General features: G+C 45.3%; 1 protein-coding gene across 1 annotated transcript in view; it reads left to right on the top strand.

Annotated features, from left to right (window-relative positions):
* The first annotated feature begins 2,248 nt into the window (after positions 1-2,248).
* frmd8 (FERM domain containing 8) overlaps positions 2,249-18,215 on the top strand; it is a 41,221-nt gene continuing 25,254 nt past the window's right edge. The window contains exons 1-5 of the mRNA XM_055664767.1: positions 2,249-2,371; positions 3,882-4,049; positions 9,035-9,136; positions 13,179-13,237; positions 17,846-18,012. Of these exons, the coding sequence (XP_055520742.1) occupies positions 2,290-2,371; positions 3,882-4,049; positions 9,035-9,136; positions 13,179-13,237; positions 17,846-18,012 (578 nt within the window). The 5' untranslated portion in view covers positions 2,249-2,289. The remainder of the gene's footprint in view (positions 2,372-3,881; positions 4,050-9,034; positions 9,137-13,178; positions 13,238-17,845; positions 18,013-18,215) is intronic.

The raw sequence follows: 18,215 nt of genomic DNA, 5'->3' as shown, positions 1-18,215 counted from the left end.
ATCTTAATTGTTTTTCTAACCAAGTTCTAATTCGAGATTGACCATTTCAATTTACCCTGCCTGAGGGCAGATTTTCTTGGAAGTGAGTGGCATCAGTGAATGGCCATCAGCTACAATTCTGTAAATGAATGTGGTAGTGGGTACCTAGGTGGTTGTGACCACTGCCCAGTCCATCATCGGCTCTGACCTCCCCACCATCGAAGGGATTCACCTATGACTGCACACCTGTACTTACCTATGACTGCACACCTGTACATGGTACTAACACCATCATCAAGTATGCAGATGATACAACGGTGATTGGCCTCATCAGCAACAACGATGAGCTGGCCTACAGGGAGGAGGTCCAGCACTTAGCAGCATGGTGCGCTGACAACAACCTGGCCCTTAACTCCAAGAAGACCAAGGAGCTCATTGTAGACTTCAGGAAGTCCGGAGGCGGCACGCACACCCCCATCCACATTAACGGGACGGAGGTGGAACGTGTTTCTAGCTTCAGGTTCCTGGGAGTCAACATCTCCGATGACCTCTCTTGGACCCACAATACCTCTACTCTGATCAAGAAGGCTCATCAGCGTCTCTTCTTCCTGAGGAGACTGAAGAAGGTCCATCTGTCTCCTCAGATCCTGGTGAACTTCTACCGCTGCACCATCGAGAGCATCCTTACCAACTGCATCACAGTATGGTATGGCAACTGCTCTGTCTCCGACCGGAAGGCATTGCAGAGGGTGGTGAAAATTGCCCAACGCATCACCGGTTCCACGCTCCCCTCCATTGAGTCTGTCCAAAGCAAGCGCTGTCTGCGGAGGGCGCTCAGCATCGCCAAGGACTGCTCTCACCCCAACCATGGACTGTTTACCCTCCTACCATCCGGGAGGCGCTACAGGTCTCTCCGTTGCCGAACCAGCAGGTCGAGGAACAGCTTCTTTCCGGCCGCTGTCAATCTACTAAACAACGTACCTCGGTGACTGCCAATCACCCCCCCCACGGACACTTATTATTTATTTTTTTAATTCAAAATCGTTTGCTATGTCGCTCTTCAAAGGAGATGCTAAATGAATTTCGTTGTCTCTGTACTGTACACTGACAATGACAATTAAAATTGAATCTGAATCTGAATCTGATCTATCGCAGTCGCTGCCTCAAAAAGGCTGACAGCATCATCAAGGACCCACATCACCCTGCCCACACACTCATCTCTCCGCTGCCATCAGGTTGAAGGTACAGGAGCCTGAAATCTGGTACATCCAGGTTCAGGAACAGCCTCTTCCCCACAGCCATCAGGCTATTAAACTCGCCATCAAACAAACTCTGAACTATAACAGCCTATTGCAATTTATCCTTCAGAATTTTGTAGTCGGCAAGGCAGTACTCTGCATATCGCCAACTTGGACAATTTTACATTTTTATCAAGCCAATCAACCTACAAACCTGTACGTCTTTGGAGTGTGGGAGGAAACCTAAGATCTTGGAGAAAACCCACGGGGAGATGGTACAAACTCCATACAGACAGCACCTGTAGTTGGGATCGAACCCGGGTCTCTGGTGCTGCATTTTGCTGTAAGGCAGCAATTCTACCGCTGTGCCACTATATATATATACACATATATACACATATATATACATATACATATATATATATACATATATATACATATATATACATATATATACATACATATATATATATATACATATATATATATATATACATATATATATATATACATATACATATACATATACATATACATATATATATATATATATATATATATATATATATATAGTCTAGGCTATATAGACACACTGAAATGTTCTGTATTTATGCTTACAATATTCCGTGGGCTGCGGCAAGCAATAATTTCATTGTCCTATCTGGGAGACCTGACAATAAACTCTCTTGACTTGACTTGACTTGCGGTATATTTGTGCACATATCTTGAGAAGGCACTGTTCTTTAAAGCACATGAGTTCCAAAGGCAGAATGTAAAATAGCAAAGCGAAGTTAACTCTATGAAAAATTGCTTCAGCTGCAGCTGAATATTGTAGGAATGATATGAAGGATATGGTGTGAATGCAGAAAAGATACAAAGAAAATAATTCCCCTTGCAGCAGTCGGCATAAACCAAAAGGGCGGTGAAAACAGATTTTGTTGTCAGAAGGGAATTGAACTACTTGAGAGGAGGAATTTCAGGGCCACGGGAACGCACTTGGAAAGATGCTGGCTAGGTCATTTTTGGTTTGATGGGCTAAACTTTCGCTTATTTCTGAAATTCTCTCTTCCAGATGGATCCGAGTGAGGTGACAAATATGCTGGAGCCGGCTGGACATTCCCAGCGGGGGAGTGTGTCGTCTTCTGCAGTTAGACGTAAGTTGCACTGCCTTGCAGAAGCCATGCGCGTGCTAGAATGGAAGGAAGTACCTTTGGCTCTGATATCGTCAGTGCAGATGGCCTGCATCTTCCTGACGGATATTAGTTTGTCATGCCCTCTGCTCTGAGCCATCAGCTTTCATCTAAGAAAAGCTTATTGGCATATCTTTTGTCCAGCATCAATTAATAGAATGTTTCTAGTGTGAATAGTGTTTCTACACTTGGGTTTACTAATCAGTGGACTCTCCTGAGAAATGGTTGTGGGGCCAGATCTGGGTTGTTCATCAGCTCTGACCTTCCTTCCATCGAGGGGATCTATCGCAGTCGCTGCCTCATAAAGGCTGGCAGCATCATCAAGGACCCACACACCATCCTGGCCACACACTCATCTCCCTGCTACCTTCAGGTAGAAGGTACTGGAGCCTGAAGACTGCAACGACCAGGTTCAGGAATAGCTACTTCCCCACAGCCATCAGGCTATTAAACCTGGCTCGGACAAAACTCTGAACGTTAATAACCCATTATCTGTCATTTGCACTTTACTAGTTTATTTATTCCTGTGTGTATATATTTATATAATGGTATATGGACACACTGATCTGTTCTGTAGTCAATGCCTACTATGTTCTGATGTGCTGAAGCAAATCAAGAATTTCATTGTCCTATCGGGGACACATGACAATAAACTCACTTGAACTTGATTGGGTACACTGCTTTTTCACCGTGCACAAGGTGATTCAATATTAGCTTATACAGCGAATTGGATAAATAATTGAGGGGATTTGGGAAAAGAGTAGAGGGTTTCAACTTAAATGTGAAAAAGGCAGGAAGCAGTTGTGGAACAAACCTGCCCTGACATCCAAAAGATCCAGTCTTAGCCTGAAGGTGGACAAAAATGCTGGAGAAACTCTGCGGGTGAGGCAGCATCTATGGAGGTGACGTTTCGGGTCGAGACCCTTCTTCAGACTGAACGTCACTATCCTGCTCTCTCTCCATAATGCAAGACTCTTTGTAGTTGAACTTTCTGCCCATCCCTGTCTTGAATATTAATGCCTCTGAGTTCGTAACTGTTGGAGGTGGAAGTTCCAAAGTTCATGACTGATAAAATAAATTACTGCTTATCTGTCTATCAATTGGCAACGTTATTCTGCAACAATGCCTCATAGTTCTATATTCCCCACAAAGTATCAATTCCCTTTGGAAACCACTATTTAGATAGATATCATTCTTCTGTAGGCCTAACCTGTTCCAAGTTTTCTTCGTGCAAAAACCCTTTCATCCCTAGTTAATCTACATACTGTTTCCAATATAAATAAGGACGATTGGAGATAGACAAAAAAATGCAGGACCGGCAGCATCTCTGGAGAGAAGGAATGTATGACGTTTTGGGTCAAGATCCTCCTTTTAGACTGAAGAAGAGTAAAATTTTCCTCGTTGCATTTGGTCATGTGATCTTGTTTGTCACTTAAAATGTTTGGTAATTTCTTTGCCACCCTTTCTTTTGCAGACTCTGAGGTCCTGATTTATTTGGTGAACAACTCGGTCATTCAGCTGTCTGTGGAGAGTCTGTCGTCTCTCACAGCAGGGGAGCTGGCCAGGACGGTTCGGGAGGCGTTGCGATTACCCGATCAGGCTCACGAGGTTTTCTCATTCTGGCTCATCTCGCCCTTCCTTGGTAAGTCTCCACATTCCTTGTTGGTCTTGTCTTGAGATATTGAGCTATTGGTTGACTTCATCTGTGGAGTGAAAGCATTGGATGGTGGATATTCCTGGCTAGTCCGATCCTAATTACTTTTCAGTGGCAGAGACTCTTGCTTTCAACTGCTGTAGTCTATGCGGTGAATGTGCTCCAGAACCAATGTATGGGCATTTCCAGTATGTAAACCCCAGTGCTCATGAAGCTATAACCGACATAGTTCAAGTTGTTCAAGAAGGAACTGCAGATGCTGGAAAATCGAAGAAGTCTGAAGAAAGGTTTTGGCCCGAAACGTTGCCTATTTCCTTCGCTCCATAGATGCTGCTGCACCCGCTGAGTTTCTCCAGCATTTTTCAGTCTACCTTTGTTTCATATCAAAGTGGTTTGCAATCTAGGGTGGCTATTTGCGAGTGGTGGCTTTCCCTTGCATCTGCTGCCCTTGTAGAAACATAGAAAACAGGTGCAGGAGTAGGCCATTCGGCCCTTCGAGCCTGCACCACCATTCAATATGATCATGGCCGATCATCCAACTCAGTATCCCGTACCTGCCTTCTCTCCGTACCCCCTGATCCCTTTAGCCACAAGGGCCACATCTAACTCCCTCTTAAATATAGCCAATGAACTGTGTGGCCTCAACTACCTTCTGTGGCAGAGAATTCCACAGATTCACCACTCTCTGTGTGAAAAATGGTTTCCTCATCTCGGTCCTAAAAGACTTCCCCCTTATCCTTAAACTGTGTGACCCCTTGTTCTGGACTTCCCCAACATCGGGGACAATCCTACTAGGTGTTGGACATCACACCTCTGTTAGACGTTATTGCAAGTCACTGGAGTGCATTGTGGTAAGTGGTACATGCTGAAGCCTATTGTGCCCCGATAGCATTTCTAAATCTAAATGTTATTATTTATTAGTTATTTATGTTATGACATCGGATGGAAGCTGCATACCAAATCTCGTTGCGCTTGTGTGCAATGACAATAAAAGATATTATTATTATTATTATTATTAGTTGAAGGATTGAATGTTAGGGTAATGGAAGAGCCACCAAACAGCAGACGTACTTTGGGTCTGCCTTTCGGGACTGTATATTTTATTACTAGCCTGACATACTTGGCGGATAAGAGTCCTGAAGTGAGTTACCTGCGTGGACTATCATGTGATTTGGCTGTGTGTCAAATGTTAAAACAAAAACAATGCTGGCAACCCTCAGCAGGTCGGGCAGAGATGCGGAGAGAGAAACATTTAAGCTGCACAGTTAGTATTTCAGGTCAGTGTCGGGTTTTGCCTGCTAATGCTCCATTGAATCCTAAACTTGTGACACTTTAATGGAACCATTTGGTTGTGAATTATTGTCTCAGCTGAGCTTTTAATGGAGGCTTTACGAAGCAGGTAATGCACAGTGATCTTTCTAACACGCTTGAAGAAATAAGACCACTTTGCCTGGATGGAGAAAGGGTTTTTTAGACGTTTGAAACATTAATTGGACAGCATTAGAGGCACTATATCACCTCGTCGGATCTGTAGGGTGACTGAAGTAGAAATGTGTTTTGTCACTTTTATAGAGTACTCTTCGTGAACTTCATAGAAACACAGAAAATAGGTGCAGGAGTAGGCCATTCGGCCCTTCGAGCCTGCACCGCCGTTCAATATGATCAGGGCTGATCATCCAACTCAGTATCCCATCCCTGCCTTCTCTCCATACCCCCTGATCCCTTTAGCCACAAGGGCCACATCTAACTCCCTCTTAAATATAGCCAATGAACTGTGTGGCCTCAACTACCTTCTGTGGCAGAGAATTCCACAGACTCACCACTCTCTGTGTGAAAAATGTTTTCCTCATCTCGGTCCTAAAAGACTTCCCCCTTATTCTTAAACTGTGACCCCCCTTGTTCTGGACTCTGTCTTGAGTACATCATGCTGGAGTTCAGTCTGAAGAAGGGTCGCGACCCGAAACATCGCCTATTCCTGTGACCCCTTGTTCTGGACTTCCCCAACATCGGGAACAATCTTCCTGCATCTAGCCTGGCCAACCCCTTTAGAGTTTTGTAAGTTTCTATAAGATCCCCCCCCCTCAATCTTCTAAATTCTAGCGAGTACAAGCCGAGTCATAGGACCATTGCTTGGCAGCAGCAATCACTGCACAGTGAAACATGGTAAAATAAATGGAAACATTATCCCAGAGAGAGGAGGAGAGGAACAAAAGCCTGGCAGACATCTTGCAGACATATTGTGCATGTAAATATACCACGTACTGAATTTCTCAGTTGTGAATAAAATCTCGTGTAAGATAATGCACCCTCAGGGATTCGGCTTCCAAAATGACTTCACCCACTGACGCCTAAATGCCACTGGTTTCATTGTGCACAATGGCTGCATTGTGAATGTCTCTTTGGAAAGCACAGTGAGACAGGTGCCAGAATGACATTGTTCATGACCCTCTGCTTGTGACAGAAGGCGTCGTTTTCCCATCATTGCAACAAGTACATTCTCACAATTGATAGGGTTGCGTTGTTACATTTGCCACTGAAGGCGCAACTCTGGTTACTTGAAGTGCAAATTCCACTCGCTGAAGGAGCCTACGCATAAAATCAATGACGGACAGCCCTATGAGGAGTTGAGATACATGCTTTTCCTAGCAGTTTTAATGCACGCAAGCTTGTATCGTGAAGAATGGAGGGTTGGGTGTTTATGCGTGCTATTTTCATGATATTTATTTTAGTTGTTTATCTTTTAATATTTTATCTTGTATGTATCGTTAGCTTTTAGAAATGTTTGAATGGTGCACTGACTGGCTGACATTTTTAAATTTTGTTGTACATGGTTCATGTTACAGTGACAATAAAGAAACTATTCTATTCTATTCTATATTCTATTCTAAGAACTTTGTTTCAGAAGGATGAGGAACAGTTTCTACAATTATACCATCACATTGCTGAACTCGGAGTCCCGCCGATAGACTTCTCCAGTCTCTCCGTCCATATTGTTCGATTATTGTTTGATTATTCTGTATTTTTATTTTTATTTCTATATTGCACTATACTAGGGACTGACGCTAAACTGCATTTCGTTGTACCCATACTCGTATTTGTGCAATGACATTAAAGTTGATTTGAATTGAATTGAATTTGTTTCAGAAGGTTTGACTATTGCAGAGATGTGAAATTATAAATCTAGGTTTATATTGAACTAGCTTTCATTGCATATAGTTCTGACCATTCAGAGATGAAGAACTACAAATTTAAACTAGAATTAGGACTGATGTTTGGAGTTTTTCTTTGTGCATTGTGGACCTCTGGACAGAGTAACTGCATTTCGTTGCATTTCGTTGTCTCTGTACTGTACACTGACAATGACAAGTAAATTGAATCTGAACTGAGCTGAAAGTCAGGGGTAGCTTGAGAACCAATTCTTCTTCTGAGGCCTCCTTTGGTCATGGCTGACCACGGGTGTCTCCAGGGTTGGAGGACGCCTGTGCGTGACTTTGTTTAACGTGGGGAGACTGGTGCACAGACAGCCTCCCCACACGGTCCTTGACAGATCTGGGTCTGGATCCAGTCCAAGACGACCGGAGACCCATTTCTGCTGCAGCCTTCATCCGCTTTCCCAGCCGTTGTGACATGTTCCTCCACTAAGGTCAGCCATCGTCCTCTGCCTGTTCCAACCCGTTGAGGTCTTGGTTGGATTTCTCTTTGTCGGGGACCTCCCCCCCACCCCCGGCCTTACTGCCATGGGTGGCCCTACCAGGAGCATCGCTCTCCTGATCTCAGGTCCACTCAAGCTTCTCCACCAAGACAAGGTGACAATCCACGGAGAAGTGAGAACCAATTAGGATCTTATTTAAGAGGGACATGGACCTTCAGAATTGTCGTGGATGACTAAGGGGAACTATCTGGGTTTTCCACAATGCAATTGCAGACAAGCCAGGTTCTGATGGCTCCCAGAACAACTCTGCCCCTGAAGACTGGCTAGTGCAGGTAGTTGTCACTTTGTGAGGAAGTTCTTTGCCATAGCAGAGTCAGACTGGAACTAAGCCTTGGAATTGTAGGGTGAAAACAATAGTTTCCTTCTGCAGTTGCTTTCCCTTCACTTGCATGTCCAAGCACAGTCAACACCCGTCCCAATTGAATCACCAGGTAGACAAAAATGCTGGAGAAACTCAGCGGGTGCAGCAGCATCAATGGAGCAAAGGAAATGGGCAACGTTTCGGGCCGAAACCCTTCTTCAGACTGATGGGGGGGTGGGGGGGGGGGGGGCGGGGAGAAGAAAGGAGGAGGAGCCCGAGGGCAGGGGGATGGGAGGAGACAGCAGGAGGGCTGAGGAAGGGGAGGAGACAGCAAGGACTAACAAAATGGGGAGAATTCAATGTTCATGCCCCCAGGATGCAGACTCCCCAAGCAGAATACGAGGTGCTTCCGGTGTTGCTCCATAGATGCTGCTGCACCCGCTGAGTTTCTCCAGCTTTTTTGTGTACCTTCGATTCTCCAGCATCTGCACAGTTCCTTCTGAATCACAATCACCAGGGTTGATCTGAGGACTTTTTGACAGTGGCTCGTCAGCCAAAATCCTAGATTCTGATCACTGCTAGACTGTACATTTATTACTCGGGCGGGTTGGGCCTTGCCGAGTGCCTTCGCAAAACCCACGGCAACATTCCAGTCTCCACCACTCGATACAGCCACTTGGCTAAGGCATCTAAAGATGGCTATAGGCAGTGGAGCAGAGCACAGGTGGTTCTGTGGCTTCCAGCATGAGACTAAGCTTGACTGCAGAGATGGAAGTAATTGAATCGCAGCCAGTTTGTAGTATAGATCGGGGTTGCATATGAGTGCATTTTTGATTACATTTACAGAAACATCCCTGTTACTGGGCTGGTTGATTACAGTGAGGTCAAACCCAGGGCAGTGTATTTTGGGGGTGAGGAACCGTATTGCCCCTGCCTCACCTGCCCTGTTTATTTTTGCAGAGCTGCAGCTGAAACCCAAACACTGTCCGTACAAACTCTGCCGGCAGTGGCCCGACCTCCTATACCGCTTCACGAAGTGTTCAGCCGACGAAATTGTTCACGGTGAGTGTTGTGACAGACACAGACATTTGTGTGTGTGTAGAATTAAAATATAAATTTAGATAATAGACAATAGAAACAGAAAATAGGTGCAGGAGGAGGCCATTCGGCCCTTCGAGCCAGCACTACCATTCATTGTGATCATGGCTGATCGTCCCCAATCAATAACCCGTGCCTGCCTTCACCCCATATCATAGAAACATAGAAACATAGAAATTAGGTGCAGGAGTAGGCCATTCGGCCCTTCGAGCCTGCACCGCCATTTAATATGATCATGGCTGATCATCCAACTCAGTATCCCGTACCTGCGTTCTCTCCATACCCTCTGATCCCCTTGGCCACAAGGGCCACATCTAACTCCCTCTTAAATATAGCCAATGAACTGGCCTCAACTACCCTCTGTGGCAGAGAGTTCCAGAGATTCACCACTCTCTGTGTGAAAAAAGTTCTCCTCATCTCGGTTTTAAAAGGATTTCCCCCTTATCCTTAAGCTGTGACCCCTTGTCCTGGACTTCCCCAACATCGGGAACAATCTTCCTGCATCTAGCCTGTCCAACCCCTTAAGAATTTTGTAAGTTTCTATAAGATCCCCTCTCAATCTCCTAAATTCTAGAGAGTATAAACCAAGTCTATCCAGTCTTTCTTCATAAGACAGTCCTGACATCCCAGGAATCAGTCTGGTGAACCAGACTGGTGGGCTGTGAAGCTGTGAATATCCCTTGACTCCACTAGCCCCTAGAGCTCTATCTAACTCTTTCTTAAATCCATCCAGTGACTTGGCCTCCACTGCCCTCTGTGGCGGGGAATTCCATAAATTCACAACTCTCTGGGTGAAAACTTTTTTTCTCACCTCAGTCTTAAATAACCTCCCCTTTATTCTAAGACTGTGTGTGTGTGTGTGTGGCCCCTGGTTCTGGATTCGCCCAACATTGGGAACATTTTTCCTGCATCTAGCTTGTCCGGTCCTTTTATAATTTTATATGTTTCTATAAGATCCATGGTGGGGTGAATGTTCAATGGAGCTTGTTGGATCTGGGATTGCAGTTGGTGCATTATTGAATTCATCTCCAGGGAGGAAAGGGATAAATGACTTTTTACACCAAAACATCGAGTGGGAAATTCATCGTGGAAAGCTGTCAATGGGATATTACAATCTAAAGCCAGGTACTAATAACTCCGTTATTGGGCCTGTCCCACTTAGGCGGTCCATCTATTTATTTATTTTAGGCAACTAGAGGCGACTAGTTTGTGGCCACATGTTTGCCAGTGGTTGCCGGGTGTAGTCTCGTCAGTCGTGTAAAAATGTCGCAGCATGTTGAAAATTTTAAACATGTTGAAAAGTTTTCGGCGACAGTGGGTTTGACGCCAATGAGCGTAGCTTGACTTCTCCTGACGTAGGTGCTGTCGTGACTTGTCGCCAGGATGATGTAGGTTGTCGGCCCGTTTTTCAGCGACCTGCTAAGACAGTTTGCCTAAAAAATCGGCAAATGGGACGGGCCCATTAGTTTAACAAACTTCCCCCATTTAAGGATTGCAGATTATCATTTTGGTCATTTGAAACACAGAAAATAGGTGCAGGAGGAGGCCATTTGGCCCTTTGAGCCAGCACCACCATTCATTGTGATCATGGCTGATCGTCCCCAATCAATAACCCGTGCCTGCCTTCACCCCATATCCCTTGACTCCACTAGCCCCTAGAGCTCTATCTAACTCTCTCTTAAATCCATCCAGTGACTTGGCCTCCACTGCCCTCTGTGGCAGGGAATTCCACAAATTCACAACTCTCTGGGTGAAAAAGATTTTTCTAACCTCAGTCTTAAATAACCTCCCCTTTATTCTAAGACTGTGTGTGTGTGGCCCCTGGTTCTGGATTCGCCCAACATTGGGAACATTTTTCCTGCATCTAGGTTGTCCAGTCCTTTTATAATTTTATATGTTTCTATAAGATCCATGGTGGGGTGAATTTTCAATGGAGCTTGTTGGATCTGGGATTGCAGTTGGTGCATTATTGAATTTATGATTTCACTCTGTGGCAAGGAATTCCACAAATTCACAACTCTCTGGGTGAAAAAGATTTTTCTAACCTCAGTCTTAAATGACCTCCCCTTTATTCCCCTTAAATCTCATCTCTCTACATCGCTGTCTATATCTCCAGTTTCCAGCTTTTTGTGTCTCTCTTCACAGTTATCCTTGTTTCTGATTCAGCACCTTGTAGAAGTCTTGTGGCATATTTGTGTGGAGAGTGGCAGCGTGCTTTTGGGTTAAGAGAATGCCAGGCCCGTTAAAGTAGATAGATAGATATAGATATGCCATTTATTGTCACTACACATGTACAATGAAATTAAAAGCTGCTCGTACTCAGTGCATACATATAATTTAGTACAAGAAACAAGAAACAGAAAACAAAAACAGAAGGGAGAAGGGGGGGGGGGGATAGGTGCACAATTCTGCGGCGCTATATACATATATCAATCAATCAATCAATCAATCAACCTTTATTGTCATCTTGCAAGCAACAAGTACAGTGCAAAATGAAAAGACGTTTCCCAGTGAATAGCGGAGCCTCGCACATGAAATTTAAAACACTTCTCACATAATAACACTAAAAAAACAATCCAGTCCCTGATGGAACAGAATAAATAGTTAAAATCAGGTAAAAAACACAATGTTAAAATACAGTAAACCAATCATAAAAAAAAAAGATGGAAGTCCGGGTGTTGGGCTGTGAAGTCAGTGCATGTGTGAATTTGAATTAAGAGTAGTTATAATTTTCGGAAAGCAACTATTCCTGAGTCTGTTTGTCCTGGATTTGATGCACCTATAGCGCCTTCCAGAGGGCAGCAGGTCGAACAGTCCAAACACAGGATGGGAGCTGTCTTTGATGATATTCTTTGCCCTGCTAAGGCAGCGGGAGGTGTAGATATCCATCAGGGAGGGGAGAGGGCAACCAATGATCTTCTGTGCTGTCCTAGTTACCCTCTGAAGCCTCTCCCTGTCTGCCATGGTGCAGCTGCCATACCTTGCTGCAATGCAGTATGTCAGCAGGCTCTCGATGGAAGTTGATTCTAAAGTCAATTGAGTTATGCAGAGAAAAGTTGACGGTCGAGATTGGAGCTCGGAGGATCGCCCTCAATGTAAAGGGTCAGCCATTTAGGACTGAGATGGGAGCTTTCCCTCTCCATTTAAGATTGCGATCTTTGGAATTCTCTGTCCTGAGAATGCCATAGAGGGAGTGCAGAGACGGTTCACCAGACTGATTCCTGGGATGTCAGGACTGTCTTATGAAGAAAGACTGGATAGACTTGGTTTATACTCTCTAGAATTTAGAAGATTGAGAGGGGATCTTATAGAAACTTACAAAATTCTTAAGGGTTTGGACAGGCTAGATGCAGGAAGATTGCTCCCGATGTTGGGGAAGTCCAGGACAAGGGGTCACAGCTTAAGGATAAGGGGGAAATCCTTTAAAACCGAGATGAGAAGAACTTTTTTCACACAGAGAGTGGTGAATCTGTGGAACTCTCTGCCACAGAGGGTAGTTGAGGCCAGTTCATTGGCTATATTTAAGAGGGAGTTAGATGTGGCCCTTGTGGCTAAGGGGATCAGGGGGTATGGAGAGAAGGCAGGTACGGGATACTGAGTTGGATGATCAGCCATGATCATATTGAATGGCGGTGCAGGCTCGAAGGGCCGAATGGCCTACTCCTGCACCTAATTTCTATGTTTCTATGTTAGAGATACAGAGAAACAAGAAGGGCGAATGGGATGGATGGGAGGTGGAAGTAGGAATGGCCATTGCATTGCTGGATAAAGATGCTGGATAAATTCAGCAGGTGAGGCAGCATCTATGGAGCGAAGGAATGGGTGACGTTTCGGGTCGAGACCCTTCTTCAGAAGAAGGGTCTCGACCCAAAACGTCACCAATTCCCTCACTCCATAGATGCTGCCTCACCCCCGCTGAGTTTCTCCTGCATTTTTGTCTACCTAAGAAGATGTCCATGATGCGTTCATTAGGTGTTCATGAACTCTTTGTCTCTCTTACTCACAGATGAACCAACCTTACAGTATCGGAAGAATGTATTCTTTCCCAAGAGCAAAGAGATGCAGGTTGGTTTAACGCAATTCTAATGATCTTTGCTGCATTCTGGTGACCAAAAAATGCTGCCGAACTTGGTCTTCACTCCAAATCTCTGTTTCCTGAGACCTTTGAATAAGGTTGTCTGCAGAATGCATTTTTTAAAAACACAAATTGATTGCAAGCTGACACATAGGAACCTGATTAATGAATCTGTATTTGAATTCTCCCTGTATGAATATTTGATTCTTCACTCAAAGCACTGAGAACCAGTGAGGATGAATTGTGTTTGGGGGAAAGAAAGTAAATACAGGTCCACGACCGATTTTTGCAGCAACTGGTGGTCTGGTGCCTCCATTGTTTCGGACAAAATGATGAGAGCTTGAAATCCCTCCGGAAGCCCCCCTGAAAAATGTGGCGCCTAGGCCGGGTCAGACGGCCTATGCCAATCTCATTTGGATCTCCGCGCAGATTCACGGGCCGAACTTTCCCGCCTTGTGGCCGAGGCTCTGGAACTCGTTCCCAGAGTCGGCTGGGTTTGCGGGCTGGTATGTCGGCTCCTTAGCGGCGTAGGGAGACTGTTACGGTACTGTTGGACTCCTCTTAGAAACCGCGATCCCTGTTGTGACTGGCAAAACTGCTCATCCAGAAAGGCTCTGGAAACAAGGTTGCAAGAACATCGGTGGTGGATCTGTATTTTCCAAAGGTGATTCGGTTTGAAGTAGCCTAAAAAGACTTCAGTTAATACTCGCTCGTGCCTAGAGCTAATAGAAACATAGAAACATAGAAATTAGGTGCAGGAGTAGGCCATTCGGCCCTTCGAGCCTGCACCGCCATTCAATATGATCATGGCTGATCATCCAACTCAGTATCCCGTACCTGCCTTCTCTCCATACCCCCTGATCCCCTTAGCCACGAGAGCCACATCTAACTCCCTCTTAAATATAGCCAATGAACTGGCCTCGACTACCCTCTGCGGCAGAGAGTTCCAGAGACTCACCACTCTCTGTGTGAAAAAAGTTCTTCTCATCTCGGTTTTAAAGGATTTCCCCCTTATCCTTAAGCTGTGACCCCTTGTCCTGGACTTCCCCAACATCGGGAGCAATCTTCCTGCCTGTCCAACCCCTTAAGAATTTTGTAAGTTTCTATAAGATCCCCTCTCAATCTCCTAAATTCTAAAGAGTATAAACCAAGTCTATCCAGTCTTTCTTCATAAGACAGTCCTGACACCCCAGGAATCAGTCTGGTGAACCTTCTCTGCACTCCCTCTATGGCAATAATGTCCTTCCTCAGATTTGGAGACCAAAACTGTACGCAATACTCCAGGTGTGGTCTCACCAAGACCCTGTACAACTGCAGTAGAACCTCCCTGCTCCTATACTCAAATCCTTTTGCTATGAAAGCTAACATACCATTCGCTTTCTTCACTACCTGCTGCACCTGCATGCCTACTTTCAATGACTGGTGTACCATGACACCCAGGTCTCGCTGCATCTCTCCTTTTCCTAGTCGGCCACCATTTAGATAATAGTCTGCTTTCCTGTAGACCTTGGTAGAATTTCTATCAGTCTATAGAATCTTTTGCTGTGCCCTATTCATTCTATGGTTATGGGACAGGAGAAGACAGGAGAATGGGTTTGAGAGGGGGAAATAGAAAATCCAGTGGCGGAGCAGACTCAAGGGGCAGAATGACTCAATTCTGCTCTTGTATCTCGTGGTCTTATCTGTTCCCTCACCTTTAACGTTCCGCATGGTAGGTTGCTCCAGAAGGTGAGATCGCATTGGATCCGGGATACGGGATACAGAATCAGCTTCATGGATGGAAGCAGACGGTGGTGGTGGGAGTGTGTGTTTAATCGGTGCTGGGCCCATTGTTGTTTTCCCGGGATGTCAGGACTGTCTTATGAAGAAAGACTGGATAGACTTGGTTTATACCCTCTAGAATTTAGGAGATTGAGAGGGGATCTTATAGAAACTTACAAAATTCTTAAGGGGTTGGACAGGCTAGATGCAGGAAGATTGTTCCCGATGTTGGGGAAGTCCAGGACAAGGGGTCACAGCTTAAGGATAAGGGGGAAATCCTTTAAACCCGAGATGAGGAGAACTTTTTTCACACAGAGAGTGGTGAATCTCTGGAACTCTCTGCCACAGAGGGTAGTTGAGGCCACACAGTTCATTGGCTATATTTAAGAGGGAGTTAGATGTGGCCCTTGTGGCCAAGGGGATCAGAGGGTATGGAGAGAAGGCAGGTACGGGATACTGAGTTGGATGATCAGCCATGATCATATTGAATGGCGGTGCAGGCTCGAAGGGCCGAATGGCCTACTCCTGCACCTAATTTCTATGTTTCTATGTTTAGATTAATAATTTGAATGTAGAAGGTACGATTAGTAGTGTAAAGTATGGCTGCAGAAACGGCATTTCGTTTGGACCTCCAGGGGTCCAAATGACAATTAAATTGACTCTTGACTCTCTTGACTAGTAAGTTTGCAGATTACACTAAAGTGAGTGGAGATGGCAATCGTGGCTGGGATGGGAGATTGTAACCTTCACATGGTCTGCCCTGTTTGACGAATGCAATCAACCTGGCGTGCACAATCAAATAAGATCAAATAGAACAAAGTGTCCTACAACTTTAGGCTGTGCACGTCATACGCAAGAAGAAGACCAATCAGGGTATTGAGTATACAATTTCAGGACATTATGTTACAATTGTACAAGACTGTTGACGAGGCAACATTTGGGATATCGTGTTCAGTTTTGGCCACTGTTCAATGGAAAGGATGACGTTAAGCTGGGAAGAGTGCAGAGAACTTTTAGGTGGATGTCACCACTTATCCTTGGAACTCCGGAGGCTGACAGGTGATCTTTCATAGGTGTATAAAACTGAGGGGCATAGATAGGAGGGTGCACAGAGGGTATGGTGTGGGGTGCGGGGAGGGGGGGAATCAAAAACAAGAGGATATATGTTTAAGGTGAGAGAGAGGGCAAGATTTAATACAAACCAGAGGAGCAACTTATTCACACACAGTCGTGGGTATAAGGGAAGGCAGTTGAGGCAGATACTCTAAACAGCATTTAAACGATACTTGGGACAGGTAAACGGATAGGAAAAGTTTGGAGGGATATGGGCCAAACATGGGCAAGTGGGACTGGCTTAGATTGGGCAAGTTAATCGGTGCACAAGTTGGGCTGAAGGGCCCGTTTCAATTTCCTACCAATAGACAATGTACAATAGACAACAGGTGCAGGAGTAGGCCATTCGGCCCTTCGAGCCAGCACCGCCATTCAATGTGATCATGGCTGATCATCCCCAATCAGTACCCCGTTCCTGCCTTCTCCCCATATCCCCTGGCACTGCTATTTTTAAGAGCCCAATCTAGCTCTCATCTTGAAAGCATCCAGAGAACCGGCCTGCACTGCCCTCTGAAGCAGAGAATTCAGCAGACTCACCACTCTCTGTGAGAAAAAGTGTTTCCTCGTCTCCTCGTCACCGTTCTAATGGCTTACCCCTTATTCTTAAACTGTGGCCCCTGGTTCTGGACTCCCCCGACATTGGGAACATGTTTCCTGCCTCTTAGCGTGTCCAAACCCTTAACAATCTTATATGTTTCAATGAGATATGCTCTCATCCTTCTAAATTCCAGAGTGTACAAGCCCAGCTGCTCCATTCTCTCAGCGTATGACAGTCCCGCCATCCCGGGAATTAACCTGGTGAACCTACGCTGCACTCCCTCAATAGCTAGAATGTCCTTCCTCAAATGAGGCGACCAAAACTGCACACAATACTCCAGGTGTGGCCTCACTAGGGCTCTTGTACAACTGCAGAAGGACCTCTTTGCTCCTGTACTCGACTCCTCTTGCTATAAAGGCCAACGTGCCAATCGCTTTCTTCACTGCCTGCTGTACATGTGACTCTGGGACTCTAACGGATCTGGTTAAACATAGAAACATAAAAATTAGGTGCAGGAGTAGGCCATTCGGCCCTTCGAGCCTGCACCGCCATTCAATATGATCATGGCTGATCATCCAACTCGGTATCCCATACCTGCCTTCTCTCCATACCCCCTAATCCCCTTAGCCACAAGGGCCACATCTAACTCCCTCTTAAATATAGCCAATGAACTGGCCTCGACTACCCCCTGCGGCAGAGAGTTCCAGAGATTTACCACTCCCTGTTTGAAAAAAGTTCTTCTCATCTCGGTTTTTAAAGGATTTCCCCCTTATCCTTAAGCTGTGACCCCTTGTCCTGGACTTCCCTAACATCGGGAACAATCTTCCTGCATCTAGCCTGTCCAACCCCTTAAGAATTTTGTAAGTTTCTATAAGATCCCCTCTCAATCTCCTAAATTCTAGAGAGTATAAACCAAGTCTATCCAGCCTTTCTTCATAAGACAGTCCTGACATCCCAGGAATCAGTCTGGTGAACCGTCTCTGCACTCCCTCTATGGCAATAATGTCCTTCCTCAGATTTGGAGACCAAAACTGTACGCAATACTCCAGGTGTGGTCTCACCAAGACCCTGTACAACTGCAGTAGAACCTCCCTGCTCCTATACTCAAATCCTTTTGCAATGAAAGCTAACATACCATTGGCTTTCTGTAAACAGGTTGAATGTTGACCTATATTTGGTGTTTCAGATCCAGGACGACGGTATTCTCCGATTGTTGTATGAAGAGGCTAAATGTAATATTCTGGAGGGCAGGTATCCCTACGACTTGGAAGACTGTCTTCAACTGGGGGCCCTTGCTTGTCGAATAGAGTTCGGCCCCTTTGACCTGGAGCAGCATAATCTGGCCTTCCTCAGGTGAGAAGAGCAATGTTGAAGCAGTGGGGGGAAAGCATACAGGGGTGTCAGCTAAACCATTTGATGTTACGGTACTGGAATGTGTTAGTATTGAACCTCTTTGGGGTGTACTAAATATGCAAATGCCAAGCTTGTTATGATTTTAAATTGTGCTTTTCCCCCGACGTTGTTGGTTGAGGTGGGTGGCGGGAAGGTCGAAGCTG

The sequence above is a fragment of the Leucoraja erinacea genome, chromosome 44, assembly GCF_028641065.1.
Source record: "Leucoraja erinacea ecotype New England chromosome 44, Leri_hhj_1, whole genome shotgun sequence".
In the NCBI taxonomy this organism is placed as follows: Eukaryota; Metazoa; Chordata; class Chondrichthyes; order Rajiformes; family Rajidae; genus Leucoraja; species Leucoraja erinaceus.
This window is presented reverse-complemented; position numbering and strand designations above follow the sequence as displayed.